Source organism: Engystomops pustulosus, chromosome 2, assembly GCF_040894005.1.
Source record: "Engystomops pustulosus chromosome 2, aEngPut4.maternal, whole genome shotgun sequence".
Lineage (NCBI taxonomy): Eukaryota > Metazoa > Chordata > Amphibia > Anura > Leptodactylidae > Engystomops > Engystomops pustulosus.
Window position 1 is genome coordinate 180,421,532 of NC_092412.1, and position 15,779 is coordinate 180,437,310.

The following is a 15,779-nucleotide window of genomic DNA, read 5'->3' on the forward strand; positions in this document are numbered from 1 at the left end:
TCTGCAGAGCATTTATCATTTAATTCATTATGAAAGTGTAATTTTTGGCTTACATGAATGTATTTTCCAAAAAAAACAATAAAAAGTTTCTAAATCTCACTTCCATGTTGTCATAACCCATGTGAAACACTTAAAGGGTAAATAGACTTAAAGGCGTATTCCGGGAATATGAACGTCTGATACAAAAACCCATGATGATATAAATAAATGAATGTAACAAAACTCAATGTCATTAGTTACAAAATGGAGCTTAAATAGTTTGATTTTATGATTCACAAAATTTTATGGCCTCTTTAAAGTGTGCTGAGTTACCACCAAGATGGCCGCCACTGGAAACTACAAGTGCCAAGATCCTTTAGTTGTCAGTAACTCCTCCTCCCTCTTATGCTCTGCTCCCAGTGATGATCCAACAGGTTTTCGTAATGATGTGTAACTGCCATCACCACAACACCGGCCATACTGGATGCACTGCAACCAACCGACTACAGTCAAACCTAGTGGTGGTCACATGACCTGTCCAGGCAGGTGCAGGACATGTGATGTGGACATGTGACCAGCAGCCTTCTTATGTCCTGTGTCTGCTCTGCAACGGACCGTACAGAGGAAATTAACGGACTGATTAAAGGGCCAGTAGCATTTTAATTCTTCATTATAGTCTATGTCAACAGCATTTTCTGCTAAGGGGAGCAACATTTTAAATAACAACTAATTACATATTAGCTTATATTTTAAGCTCTGTATATGAATTATATTGATTCCTGGAATATCCCTTTAATAGAAGTTGTTTTACATGCGTTGAGGGGTGTAGTCTCTATAGTAGGATAATTTATGGGGTTTTACTATTCTTTAGGCCTTTCAAAGTCACTTGAAAGCTGAGTCGTCCCTCATAATGTGAGTTTTGGAGATTTTCATGAAAATGAGAAAAATTGCACCTAAAGTTCTTCTAAGCCTCATAACATTCTAGAAAAAGGAGAGGAGGCATAAAATAGAATTCTGACATAAAGCAGCCATTCCGGTAATGTTAATTATCAAGCTTTTTGGGTAGTTTTACCTCCTGCCTGGGATGCAGAACATTTAAACCTTTGAAAATGAAGAATTTTTCTGAAACTTTTGCCAAATTTTAATTTTTTTTTCGAAATGAAACTTGAATGAAAACTTATCACCTAAATTTTATAACTGTATACAGACAACAAATGGAACCTTGCACAACCATGGACTGGACTATATATGAAGAATATTCAACACACTTTCAACAGAACTATCAAATAGAGACAAGGTAGTGTGTCACTGACGTAATGGTACAAAAACGATGAAATAAATTAATCTTTAATAAAATATCTTTAGCCCTGAGGAAGTCTCCAGTTAGAGACGTAACGTGTGGGGGGCCCTCCACCTCCTGGCTATTACACCACCCCGCTTTGATGCTGCTATTGTACTAGTCTATTGCCAGATTACTCGTAATGTATAATAGGGTTTTGCCTCTGTTATCCTATTCCCTTTGACCTTGGTTGGGTTTTTTTTACTTTTGGTGTACTCTATAGGAATTAACTTGTATGGTCTTCATTTCTATGGCAGCTTGACAGATGCATATGCACTTTCTACCGGTTTACATATCTTTTTGGGTTGGTCTGGGTGTATTTAACCCACTCAGGAGGTGTTATATTACTGCACCTGCCATAGTGCAAATAACATGGTATGTAATTCTATTTACTTTTGGTACAATTTTAATTGATTTTATGCTTATGTCTGTCTGGTTTTTGATAAAAATTTATTTCATGGTTTTTTACCATTCTGTCAGTGACACACTACCTTGTCTTTGTTTGTTATTAAATTTTACAACTATCATGAAGTACAATGTGTCACAAGAAATCACCTGGATATGTTAAAGCATTCCGAAGTTATAACCAATTATTGTTAGATTCAAAAAATTTGAACTGAAAACAAGTGTTCGTGATGGGGGTTAAACCCTTAACTTCAATGTTATTTGTTATTTATGTGATTGAAACTTTTTTTTTTTCTCTTTGTACATTTCTAGTTGTGAGTTGTCAAGATCCAGGACAAATACCAAATGCAAAGAGATTATCTGGTTTTGGTGGCTCATACTCTTTAAATTCTGCTGTGAGATTTGAGTGTCAACCGGGCTTTGTGATGAAGGGTTCCAGTTCAATCATCTGTAACATCAACAGTCGGTGGGAACCTGATATTCCACAATGTCTGTGTAAGTATTATGTATTGCTTGCTGTATACCTAATACATGTGCACCCTGTACAGCCACACAGGGGCCCACAGGTAAGGTGGCCCATGCCACATTTAAAAGCAGCTTTTTGCAGAGCTAATATGGCTCACAATTACTGGTGGATTGCAGAAGCACCTGAGGCTTGAAGTGGTAAGGTATGCAGTTAGTAATTTCAGAAATGACTGGAACACTAGAAAAATGACCGATTTCACATGCTTTGTGCAGGGCTGCGTAATCTGTGTGCGCTATATAAATAAAGAATTATTATTAAAATACATTTCAGCTTTTCAATTACAGAAAATGGTCAATGCCGTACATTTTAAAATGCTGATCCAAGCGTGACTGCAATGTAAAACTGCTTGCAGATCTTGCTTTTATTTATTTTTTTTTAATTAATAATCCATCACTACTGCTATCAGATATGTGACCAAAGCTTGAAAAGAAAGGGAGCAGTCATGTTGTAGAGTTTGACCACATCTGTGCGCTGAAAACATAGCTGGTGAGGTATGTGGAACTAAATAATTCCCTCCAGATAGAGAATGGCATTTATTAAACCTTTTATTCTTGTTTATGAAAATGTATGTTTTCATTTGTAAATTCATTTGTGTTCATTTTTAGAACATATTAGGCATTGTATTCATAGGTAGTATATCACAAATGTTCGGATTTAACTTATGCAAACCAGATGATGAAACAAATCACTTTAGCTGTTGTATTTATTTCCTGATTCCAGATTCTATTATCTGTCAGTGATTATGGAAGCGGGTATTTTGTATTATATATACAACATTAAAACATAACAGAAGGGGGGCGTGGCTTGGCCTAGGATGTGAGCGGTTGCACGCTGGTGAAGCTCCACTGTATAGCCTGAATTTATCCTGTAACCTGCTAATTTATCCGCCCAGCGGCACCTGGAGAGTCTGAGCCGCGGACCGGAGAGACGGGCACAGTATTATGGCCGCTGGCGGCATGAAACAGAAGAGAAACGCTGGAGGAGGCAGCCGGAGAAACCCAGCGCACGAGCCACGGCGCGGCTATAGACCCAGCAGAGGTATCGGCTCGCCTCCAGAAATTTGCGCATGTGCTGTGTGAGAGCAGCGAACCAGCGACAGCTCCGGAGCTGACATCAGAAGGTGAGTTGGGAAGCGTGGACTGGCTGTCCCTGCCATCCCCACAATCCAACATGGGGGCTGCAACAAGATCCAGGGCACCAGATACCCCAAGGCCACCACGTGGTCTGCAAGCATCAACGGACCAGGCAGCTACTTCTTCTCCTCCTGCAGCCACAAGCAATGAACCTACTCTGCATGAGGTTTTGTCTGCTGTATACAACCGCAATAATGCCATTTCCTCACTCACAATGCTAGTGGGTGTTGTAAAAAAGACCTTAATATTATACGCCACGATGTGCAGAAGGTCTCAGAGAGAATGGGGGCCCTAGAAGGCCGAGTAGGGGAGGTGGAAGATCAATTCCTGTCAGTCAAAAGGGAAGTTTCCTGTATGCTTAACTCTATAGCTGCCATACACGCTAAACAAGATGATGGGTTAAGGCAAAATAATATCGGGGACCCAGAAAGATCAGAAGGTTGTAGTCCTGGTGAATTCTTTGCGCAGTGGCACTTATCTCTCTTTGGCAAAGAGACTTTAACTATGTTATTTGCTGTAGAGCGCGCCCATCAGGTGCCATCAAGACATCTGCCAACGGGTAATATACTGTAGGATACGGATAAGCACCGGTGATGGTACAAGGATAGAGACATCATCCTGCGCAAGGCAAGGGATAAACAAAATCTGCGTATTGATGGAAGACTGATATGAATCTTCCCTGACTTCTCAGCTGAGGTCCAGAAGAAGAGGACGATTCTCCTAGGAGTAAAGCAGTGCCTATGCCAGTGTAATCTAACATACTCTATGTTCTACCCTGCAAAATTGAGGGTTGTGGTGTTAACAGCTATGCACTTTTTCACTTTGCCGGAGGTGGTTATACCCTGGTTGGATGCCCATGAAAACGATTTGAGGAGGTGAAGCCCCCAGAGTGATTAAACTTTCTGTGGAACAGGGGAACATATTCAGAGATGCAAGTATACATGCTGGCATGCTTTATGATGTAGTGGCAGGGTACAAAATGTGAACTGGGATATATTTGATCAGCAGGTTATGCTTTTCCAGTAACTTTGTTTTTTTTTTTTTTTTGCTGGTTTTTCTCTACTGTATTGCGGACATGCAAACTTCAGGCCGCAGTTACTCTCCCCCCCCCCCCCCAGCCCCCATGGGAATGAAAACACATCCCATGAGAGAAGGGCACAACTGTGAAAAGGGGACACTCTATGGGGGCCTTGATCCGGCTGCAAATTGTGTGGCCCCCATGCGCTTGTGTTAATGGGGCCTTAGTTCTTAGAGGTGTCTTGCATATGTTTTCTAGCATTTCTGATGAAATATCCTCTCTGATAATGTAAAAACATTCAGCTGAATGTTTAGTCCAAGCTGGCAGTGGCCACTTTGCTGATCCCAATGGTCAGTGTATTTCTTAGTCGTCCCAGGTTCATACACTGTCCCCGCACTTGCATGGTAAGCCTGCATTGCTTGTAGGCTGTAATTTAAATCTGTTGTATAACTTGAAAAATAGTTTTTCAACTTTCTAGTCAGATTATTTAGAAAAGCTTCTGTTGCCAGCAGTTTCCATTGCTTCCAACATGTAAATAGGTTAGGCAAATTACATTGGTATATGAATTCCATTCCATCATTCAAACCTGCCAGTGTTGGTGTATTTAACTTTTAAATCCAAAAAATGTTTCTCATGTTGAATGTTGCAAATGGATCGAGAATGATTTCTGAAATGTTGCCAATAGGTATTTTTTTTAATTAAATAAATCTCTTGCATCAATGAATAATGTTTGGATAGTGCTTGGTGAAGGAATCCATTCTTCACATTGTCCCTGTCAGAGTTGTCCTTTTGACATTCAGAAGTTTGCAAGGGCATTCTTTTACATAGAATATATAGTTTATATACCGGTAGATTATATAATATGTTTTTATTCCCAGTCCCCCTTCAGTGGATTTGATGCAGCTATCCTGTGTGACCTAGACAAATGGCAAACTTGGAGCTAGTATGTTTTTAAGAGTAGGGGCTCCCTTGTATGTGAGCATAGGTTTATACATTTTTTAGTTTGCTTTTTAACTGTGAATCTTCTAGTATACCGTATTTTCCGGACTATAAGGCTAAATTCACACTGCCGTGAGCCCGCCGCACCGTAGTACGGCGGGCACACGGCAGCGCGGGGAGAGGAGGAGGAGGTGAGTGCAGCTCACCCCCGCCCCTCTCCATAGAAACTAATGGCGCACGGCGCCGTAATACGGGGAAAGATAGGACATGTCCTATCTTTCCCCGGGCTACGGAGCGGTACGGTGCCGCACGTGTGCTGCACCGTACCGCTCCCGTACAGGGCCGTGAGCCGTATATACGTCCCCCATACTGTAGTGTGAATGTAGCCTAAGGCGCACATAAAAGCCTAGGATTTCCTTAGAAATCCAAAGTGCGCCTTATAGTCCGGTGCGCCCTATGTATGGCGCAGGGCAGCGGACCCTACTTACATAGGTCCCCGCTACCAGAGACCGGAGACGGCAGATCTCCGGCGGGAACTGCAGACCACGCGGCACGAACAACTTCTGCCGCGTCGGTCTGCAGTTCCCACAGGAGATCTGCTGTCTCCGGTAGCGGGGACCCATGTAAGTATGGTCCGCTGCCATCCTCCCCCCTGAAAGGACCCCCTTCCCCGCTCACCTCTCCGGTCGCTTCGTCTCCGCTCTGCCACGCCCCCGGAACTCCGCCACACCCCCGGCCACCCTGCGCCTTATAGTCCGATGCGCCTTATATATGGAATAATTCCATATATAAGGCACATCAGACTGATGCGCCTTATATTCCGGGGCGCCTAATGGCCCGGAAAATACGGTAATATGTCTAGTACCATATGCCAGTATGGAGCCGAGCCGGCATCGGGAGTTGCGGAGTGTCAGCAGTATCCACCACTGACATCCCCGAGTAACACCCGCGGTCGGAGTGCGCTCCGATCGCTGGTGTGTAAGCCGTTAAATGCCGCGGTCAGGGCAACCGCGGTATTTAACTCGCCTGCCAGGAGTCTCTGCCCCTTGATTTATCCCCACCCACCTGCGCTGACTTGAAAATATGCAAGTATGGTATGCCTGTAATCGTATTGACCCATAGAATAAAGATAACATCATAATTAGGCTATACAATGAACACCAAAAAAGAAAAAGTAAAAAATCCACTCAAAAAAAAGTTAATACATTTTCAACAATAAGAGATACCAACCCCAAAATTGTAACACTGGAAAAAGCATTTTATACCGCAAAAAAAAAATTCCATCACATGGCCCCAATAACGAAAAAGGTAACATTTTTATAGCTTACAAGAGGGGCCTACGAGGAAACTGAAATCCTGGCAGCTGCAGGGCGCTCCTTCCCTCCTGCGCGCGGATAAAACAAGTAACTGCCACATGTGGGGGGTTCCTGTACCCGGGAGAAATTGCATCAAAAATTTTTAAGATGGGTGTTTTTCTTTTTATCTTTTGGAAATTTGTAATTTTTAGGGCTAAATGAACATATACCGTATATACTCGAGTATAAGCCGACCCGAGTATAAGCCGAGGCCCCTAATTTTACCACAAAAAACTGGGAAAACCTATTGACTCGAGTATAAGCCGAGGGTGGGAAATGCATTGGTCACAGCCTCTCCAGTATGTAGCCAGCCAGCCCCTGCCCCAGTGTATATAGCCAGCCAGCCCCTGCCCCAGTGTATATAGCCTGACAGCCCCTGCCCCAGTGTATATAGCCTGACAGCCCCTGCCCCAGTGTATATAGCCCCCCCCCCCTTCCCCGTCGTGCAGCACAACAATACCGGATGGATCGCACAGAAGATCTATGGGTACCGCCAGAAAGGCTTATACTCGAGTATATAAGGTAACTGACAAAATTTTGACCATTCTAAATTTCACCTCCATTTTGAAGATCTCAGGGGGTTAACAAGCTTTCTAAAAACTGTTTCTGATAATTTGAAGGGGGCAGATTTGACTATGGGTTGATTATGTAGGGTGGATATAATGCTAATTTATTAAAAATTTCATTCAAAACTGTATCTCCAAAATAGTCAATTCTTCTGAAAATACGGAAAAGCAATATTCGATTTGTAAGCCACGTGAAATTAAAATAAATTATCCAGACATTGAAAAAAATTATGAAAATGTAAAGTAGACATATGGGAAATGTTAATCATCAACTTCTTTAGGTGGCAAATCTGTCTGAAAACGTGATGACTTTGAAAATTTTTCAAAAAATTCTGAATTTTTCCCCCTTTTTTTTGGTAAATAAATGCAAAACTTATCAGCCCAAACTTTATGATGTACGACGTGTGAGGAAAAAACAATCTCATAATCACTTTGATAAGTAACAGTGTTCAAAAAATATAACCATATAAAGCGACACATGTCAGTATACAAAAAATGGGGCTGAGCCTAAAGCTATAAAATGGCTACATCCTATAGGGGTTAATATCCTGAGGAGTTAAGTGTTTTATAAAATTTCACCAGTAGGGTATGTGGACCTCAAAATTGTGCTGTTAAAGACTACTCTTGTCCAAAAAAAAAAAGGCCCAATACAACTATAGTGACAGAAAAATAAAATAAATGTATAGCTTTTAGAAGGAAAAAACATACATGCATTGCTAATCTCCACGTATATTACCGGACATCCAAAATGTATTGATTTAAATTTTTATTTGTTACTTTAATGCTGTATTAATAACCTGTATTAAAAGCTGAATTGCTACTTATTTCTTAGCGACATGTGGTGCTCCTCCCCTTTCTTATTTTGCGGTACTTGAAGAAGACTCTGCCAGCCACATTTACGTTGACGGAACAACTCTCCATTACAAATGCAAACCTGGATATGAAAGGAATCCTAGTATCAATAATAGCATAACTTGTGTAGGAAGAAGTTGGTCTGCGCTTGCAGAGTTTTGTTCACGTAAGTACCTTGATCTGTTGTGCGGAAAAGTATTGTGTGGTGTTAGTGTGCTATTAATCCATGATGACAATTTGTATCTTTTTTTTTTTTAATAGCCATTTCTTGTGGTGACCCTGGGGAAGTAATTCATGCAGAAAGGTCAAATTCGCAATTCACCTTTGGTTCTAAAATATTCTATACATGTGAGCAAGGGTAAGTTTTATCTTTGCCATTTCCTGTGAATTCAGTATGTCCGCCATTTCATGCCCCCCTTGCAGTTTTTGTAGTGATACTCTATACAGGCAGTCCCTGGGTTATGTACAGGATCTATAGTTTTTTTGTTCTTGCGTTAAATTTGTATGCAAGTTGGAACAGGCATATTTTGTGAGTGTAGCACCCAACGAAGTATTTTTGGTTTTTGATTTTTAAAATTTTGGATTGACAAGGGAACAAGGATTAACAATAAATCTTCATTGCAGACACCTTCATTGCTGTCTGGGACAAAAGTAAAGTAGATTACTTCCATCCCCATAGGTCACATAAAGCAAAGGGGATGGAGGACAAACTAGTGAATTCATTAAGGTATTAATTCATGTTTATCATACTCCTGAAGTTGGTCCTATTCGGAACAATTTTCAGTTATCTGTTTGCAGTTTTCCTACATAATACATTCTTGTCCGTTGTTTATAGATTTCCGTTAAAATAGTTATTTCTACAGTTGGGAGTCTGTTACTTTTTGAAAAGACTTGCTGGTTTGGCTGTTCTCACATCATGTCCCTAGGATTCTTGAAAGTCAGACATTGATGTAGAGGGACCTGCCCTATTCAACATAACACTGGAGGCATAGTTTTCCTTTTCCCACCCTAGAAAACCTATTTGAAGTTCTGTATTAATGGTGCTTTACAGAGTGCCAACAGTCAGCACTATTCCCATATTCACATTTTGCATGGCCTCCTTTGTTCATGACAGAAAATCTACTACTAAAAAAATACCAGCTATACCCTATAAGATTTTTGCAAGACTTTGTTACAGGAGCTTACAGAAGCGCAGGCAGAATGTTTTATTAGTTTACAATAAAAGGGCTTTACTTAACAAGAATATAGGTCTATCCTTCTACAGACAATAGATTACATTCGGCTCTGCAGCATTGTAGATTTAGCTATAATATATGACAGACGAAACCACTGAGACATTTTAATGTATTTAAATCCTGAAGGACTCCTTCCCAGCTTTATTAATGAATATTATCTGCATTTTTTTTTTTTTTTTTTACAGATATGAGATGATGACCTTGACTAATTTTAGGGAATGCCGAGCAAATGGAACATGGAGCAATGGGGAAATTATCTGTTCAGGTTGTTTTCTAATATTAATGAAGCACTTAAAGGGGTTATCCGGGTTTAAAAATTTTTTATGGCCGGGCTGAGGAGGGCTATTTAAACATAATAAACATGTACTTACCTCCTTCGGTGCTGCCGATGTCCCGCGCCGCGGCCCATCTTCTCCGTGCGCCGGTTTCAGTACAAGGGCGCACAGGGAGCTTCCGGCCGGCTGTAAGCTCCCATGCGCACCATCTCCCATAGCTGAGAGATAGGGACGGATGGGAGGAGCCGTCCACAACGCGGACCGGAAGCTCCCTGTGCGCGGCTTCCGTGCCCCTGTTTGTTTACAGGGGCACGGATCGAAGGGACCGCGGCATGGGACATCGGCAGCACCGGAGGAGGTAAGTCCATGTTTATTATGTTTAACTAGCCCTCCCCAGCCCGGCCATAAAAAAATTTTTAAACCCGGATAACCCCTTTAAGCTTCTGTAATCCTTTGTGCATTTGCGTGTAAACCTTCTGCATTTCCATTTAGGGACCCTTAGTCTCAGTTTGCTTTAACCAGGTGCCTGAGCAGGTGCAATCTTTAAACCATGGTGCCAAATGTATCTGGAAGAAAAAAATTAAAGCTAAGGCTAGGCCGTAAAAAAATGTAAATTTAAATTGAAGCTACCACTTCTAAAAACGGTCAACTACATTAGAACTGTATGCAATATCACCACAAGTTCACTTTAGATTTGATGATCACAATCAGGCCAGTGGCAAGATGAAATATTTTCACTTGTAGAACAAATGGTTGCTCAGAAGCAGCCTGAACCAAGCTGCTATCCATATCGGAGAGCTTAATACCTAACCAGTTCACCTTGGATCATGGATCAGCAAGTACTTCTGTAATTTAGTGGTGGGCGGACACAGCGTAACTACACGTGCTGGAATAGGCTTCCTATCATGGCCCAGAAACCCAGCCACCACATGAAATCAAGCAGGATACAGATACCTGGGGTACCTGAAGGTATCTACATTTTTTGAAAATACAGTTTATATGATGAGACCCCCGTTATTAAAGGTTGTTAAAGAGTTGGGAGTACCTTATTTAAAATTGAATCTGGAAAAGTCTCACTATATGGATCTCAGCACTTGGCAATCCAGGAACGGCACAGAATAAACATAGGATGCCAAGAATGGCACAGAGACCATTTTATCTACTTTTTCAGAAAGTTGGCAATTTGTTGCAAGTATCCAACTGCAAAGGATCAAACCAGATTTTTAATAATAAAACCAGATTATAATATTGAAGAAAAAAAATATTTGTACAGATTGTAAAGCTGATTGTAATGGTCTCCACCTACAGCCATTCAACCACTTTATGGTATCAGACACCTATTACAGCACTTAAAGGGGTTTTCCCACAAACAAAAGTTAGGCCCTATCCACGATGGACCCCTCGTCTTTGTGATATGTGGGGGGGGGGGGTCTCATCACGGAGACGCACACTGATCAGCAAGTTAGGCCCTATCCCATGGATAGGGACTAACTTTTGTTTGTGGGAAAACCCCTTTCAGGAATAACATTTTTAAAAAAAAAAAATCCATAATGTAACAATATGTTCTTTTGCATGGAAATGTAAATAAATGAGGCGTACAACATCTAACTAAAATTGGTAAAGAGGTTTATTCAATATTTATAGACTGGGAATAACCTCCACCAACTTGAATATTATTTGGCCATTTTGTGCTTAATGTGTCTATACTTCCTTGCTCATCTCTGATTATGCCAGGCCTGGAAACCCCGTTTTAAGGATTTAATCTTGACGTCCGCACAGATTCCATCCTCTGTCATAATCCTATGGGATTATGAGCCATCAAACAGCTGAACACTAACTGGTCTTCCCCAAATTTTCTCATACAATTAATTCAGCATTGTGACATATTTGCTCAATGAGTGCTTGCTGTGTGTTTTTTTTTGCCGTTTTGTCCCCAAGATGTTCTCCAGAGTATTCACAGATAATGCTTGAATTTTGCATCAAATTTGATTTTATTGGATTGGTTTGCGGGTGAGAGAGAGCTTGCTATTCTGATATACATAAAGCATACCTGATCAATTGATTGGTACAGAGGCAAAGTTTTGGCCCTACACTATCAGATGGCACTTCTGGGCCAACCGCAGGTCTTATTGATGATCTCCACACAAACTGCTTGTCTGAGCTCAAATCACTGCCTTCTAGAGCCATCACAAGTAAAAAAATACATGGAAACTGGTAGCCATATATTAATGTTTATTTTGTTTTATCTCAAAATACACTCCTGTTTTCAAGCAGCATTGTGTTTGAGTTGGACAACAACTTTTAGGCACTTTTAATAAGTTTCCTTTTTATCCCCTTTATTCACACTTCATATTGAAATGGTAATTTAAAACAACTATTTTCAATATATATTTAGAGTTACAGATTACAAGGATTCTTTTCTTTGTAGTGGTATGCCAAAGACCGACAGTTCCCAATTCAAGGTTTTTTGCCATTAAACGTGTCTATTTCCCGAATGAAGTTGTGACCGTTCTATGTGATAAAGGCTTTGTCTTGAGTGGCTCAAGTTCTATCACCTGCAGCAGTGTAGGTCAATGGGAGCCTTCCCCGCCAAGGTGTAATGGTATGTTCCCATTTTTGCCGTACAAATTTGAATTAACAATTTATTCAAGTTGTTTATATTTGCTTATTTTCTCTTTATCTTACAAAAATTTAACCCTATGGTTTAATTTTGATCCGTTCGATATGGAGTACACTTGAGTTGGTAACCTATGCTCATTAATGCATCTGTTTTAACTTTACTTACAATTATTTATTTTCAGTACAATATTTGTGGTTCATGCTTAGCAATATTAGAACAAAGCCATGTTTTTAAAATACAACTTTTCTGCAGTGCATGTGGGAGTCTAAGGTGGTCTGCATTGATGTTGAGTCTCAATGTTTCAGACTTCTGCTTTCTTCCTTTATGCCTCAATGACCAACTTTCCATTAGGACATAAAGGGTATTTAAGCAACACCTTTTTTTCCTACCAGTCTTGATTACACAATCTAACAAGCTGGACAGTAGTTAACCATCATTGGCCACCCATTTGCAGGATTCTTATGGATTGTGACTGCATCTGGGTCTCTAGCAATAGCCTTGGAGTTTGTGAAGGTCCTTGGGCTACCTGCACACACAGTTGAATATTCACTACACTTTCCTTAGTGGTTATTCCACAGGCATTAGAAACCAGGCAAAATAGTTTCTGATGCATTATTACTGCACCATGATCATGGGCAATAAGACTACATGCTCCAGATCATACATTTGCGGTTGTAAGCTCTTTCTCCTGCAGATTTTTTTCAACTACATGTGTGTGAGAGATTCTTAAATCCCATATACTCAATTTTTTTGTATTATGCAGTGGATTTTCCATGTGGCAGATCTGTATCCCTGCTAATGGTTAATTTTCATGTCAGTGGTAATTTAAAACAACTATATTTCAACTATTTTTTGCGCGTGGGGCACTTGTGATCTCCCGATCTCCAAGCCGTAACTACTTTGATAACTCTAACTATGTAAGCTGGACCCAGGGGGATCTCACAGCTGTGACTCCTTTGGTAATGTAGCTATTTGTACTATTTTAGCACTATTGTCTTCACCTCCACTTGCGAATTTTCCGATTGCAGTACTATATAAACATTACCTTAGTTGAGTAGTATTAATTTTTGCTACATTTTACATTTATTGCAGATTACTCTAACTATATAAGCTGGACCCAGGGGGATCTTTGTTCTTTTTCCCTGTTTTGGGATTTTTAATTGGTTTTAATTGTATATTTGGCATTTAATAAAGATTTATACATTTTTTTTTTTCATCGCATCTGCTTTTTTCTTCTTGGTATATATGGAAGTGTACATATACAGATAACAGTAAAGAATAAATCTCATTGCTTTGCTCATGCTATAGTGCTTAATACAGTTGAAATAATGCTGAAAAGCTGCTAAATACTTACTTTTACTCTAAAGAAGCATCTGTCTGTGTTGGTGCATGGTAATACTCTTCTACTCCTCCATAGTCTACTCCTACTCCATATAGTATGAAGTACAATCTATCTTCACTCAAGACAGATCTGAGCAGTGAATTGCGTGGTTGTGAAACAATTACAGTTTAAATGTAATTTGTTATATAATGTTATAATTTGAAATGTTTACGACTGTTTACTCCCTACACATACACACTGATTTTTCCAATAAGAACTGTTTTGGTTAAAAAAAAAAATGTATGAAAACCTGGTATTGCGTTATCCATTCTAAACAGAAAATTAACACCCAATGAACAATGTAATAATAAAATTAGATTTAAAAAGTCTATGCAAGCCTTGTTTTTTGTGTTTTTTGGGGGGATATATCAAAACTTGTATGTCCGTTTTCATACAAGCCCTGAAATAGTCACAAATTCTATTTGGCCAGGAATTGTGACTATTTTCCCCTTTGTGCCAAATGGGTGTGGAGAGCATGATGGGGCCGGCCAAGAAGTGGTCACATGTCTGTGCATTAGCTGTAGTCTGTGCCAGGAACTAGTGCAGATCTAAGTTCTAGGCCTGGCAGAACCTTGCATTGTATTGCCTGGCCAGAGCCTCTTGAGGATTAGCACCACGCACCAGTGTATGAGAAGTCTCCCTAATATTATTTTTTGGACACCAAAACAAAGAATTTATAGTTTTTAATGTTCAAAACTCCTAAAACCAAAAAAAAAAAAAAAACCTCGGGTGAGCACACAGCAGTGAGCTGGAAAGGAGGGTTGAGAGCTGCTCTTCCCTCTCCTTAGCGATGCTTGGCCTTACTTACAGGGAAGGATAGAATATGCTCCATCTACTGCCACTGGGCGCCATAGCAGTCTTTAGGAAGTGAATCCATCCACAAACATGCAATGTAAAAGGGGCCTAATACTAGCGCCATAATTATCCATCCACTGAGATAAATGTGTTTATGCTGCAGTAGTATTTATGATTCATGTAATGATCAAGGAATATTCAATGTTATAAATGTTACAAAAATACTAAATGAAATCTAAACAAACTTTGCAGACTCAAACTTTAAAAAGTCATAATTCCTCATATGTAAAAAGGAGAAAACTGAATGCATTTGTCACCATTTAAATAGTTCTAATAAATGTTGAGATGTCGTCTTTCTTTCTGTTCCTTCAGTTACATGCCAGCTCCCAGAAGTTGCCAATGCAGAGGTGAAGTTAGGCTTTAAGAAGGGTGAATATTTAGAGAATGATATTCTTGAATTTGAATGCAAGAACGGATACACCATCAGTGGTTCAAGTGCCATCAAATGCAGCAGTGAAGGCCATTGGAGGCCACATCCACCAGAATGTAGTAAGTAACTGTACAAAGTTGAAAGAATTTATATTCTACTGGAAGCTGAATTAAAGTATAACGAAACTTGATCAATGAATACGATTCAACCTCCACTTTCAGCTGACAATGAGGTGGGGTGTGGTGTACTGTTTCTGCATTCCCTTTTATCGTTGAAGCAGAGTTGTGTTGGCATCTTCTGCTACACCTTTTTTATTTTATTTTTTATTTTTTTTGCTACACCTTTTTACTTATCAAAGTTTCTCCAGTGGCAGATTGCCCGGGGCACTGCAGTGACGCCTTTTTGCATGTCTGCTTGGTGCTAACCCACCCATGTCCACCTGTAAAATACAGGCCGCAACTCCAATGGTTGCAGCCGTATTTTGCACACGGTCATGTACATGAGGTGTAGCTTTTTTTTTTTTTTTTTTTTTTCCAAGACCAGTGATACCATTTTGGAACTGTACAACCTCTTGATCACCCAGCATGATTATGTATTTGTTTTGTTTTATATTTTATTTTAACCTCTAAACGACATGTGACTTAACTGTATGTCACATGTATGTTAAGGATGTATGCAGCAGGCTCTTTAACAGATCCAGTAAATTTACAATATACTACAATACTGTAGTGTTACATTATATTGTATAAGTGATCAGTGGCAACCAAATGTCCAAAATGGCACTTTTTATTCATTTTGCAATACATGAATAAAAAGTGATCAAAAAGTTGTACAGTCCCCAAAATTGTAGCAATGAAAATGTTATCATGTCCCACAAAAAATTACACATTACGCTAATCCACACGATAAATTATTAGACAATTGTAGAATT

At 39.9% G+C, this 15,779-nt stretch overlaps 1 protein-coding gene across 4 annotated transcripts in view; it reads left to right on the plus strand.

Moving 5' to 3' along the window:
* LOC140118963 (C4b-binding protein alpha chain-like) overlaps nucleotides 1-15,779 on the plus strand; it is an 89,434-nt gene that overhangs the window by 43,982 nt on the left and 29,673 nt on the right. For all 4 annotated transcript variants that reach the window (XM_072137463.1, XM_072137465.1, XM_072137462.1 and 1 more), the window contains 6 exons: nucleotides 2,036-2,218; nucleotides 8,093-8,278; nucleotides 8,374-8,470; nucleotides 9,533-9,612; nucleotides 12,051-12,224; nucleotides 14,791-14,967. In XM_072137463.1, coding sequence (XP_071993564.1) covers nucleotides 2,036-2,218; nucleotides 8,093-8,278; nucleotides 8,374-8,470; nucleotides 9,533-9,612; nucleotides 12,051-12,224; nucleotides 14,791-14,967 — 897 coding nt within the window. The remainder of the gene's footprint in view (nucleotides 1-2,035; nucleotides 2,219-8,092; nucleotides 8,279-8,373; nucleotides 8,471-9,532; nucleotides 9,613-12,050; nucleotides 12,225-14,790; nucleotides 14,968-15,779) is intronic.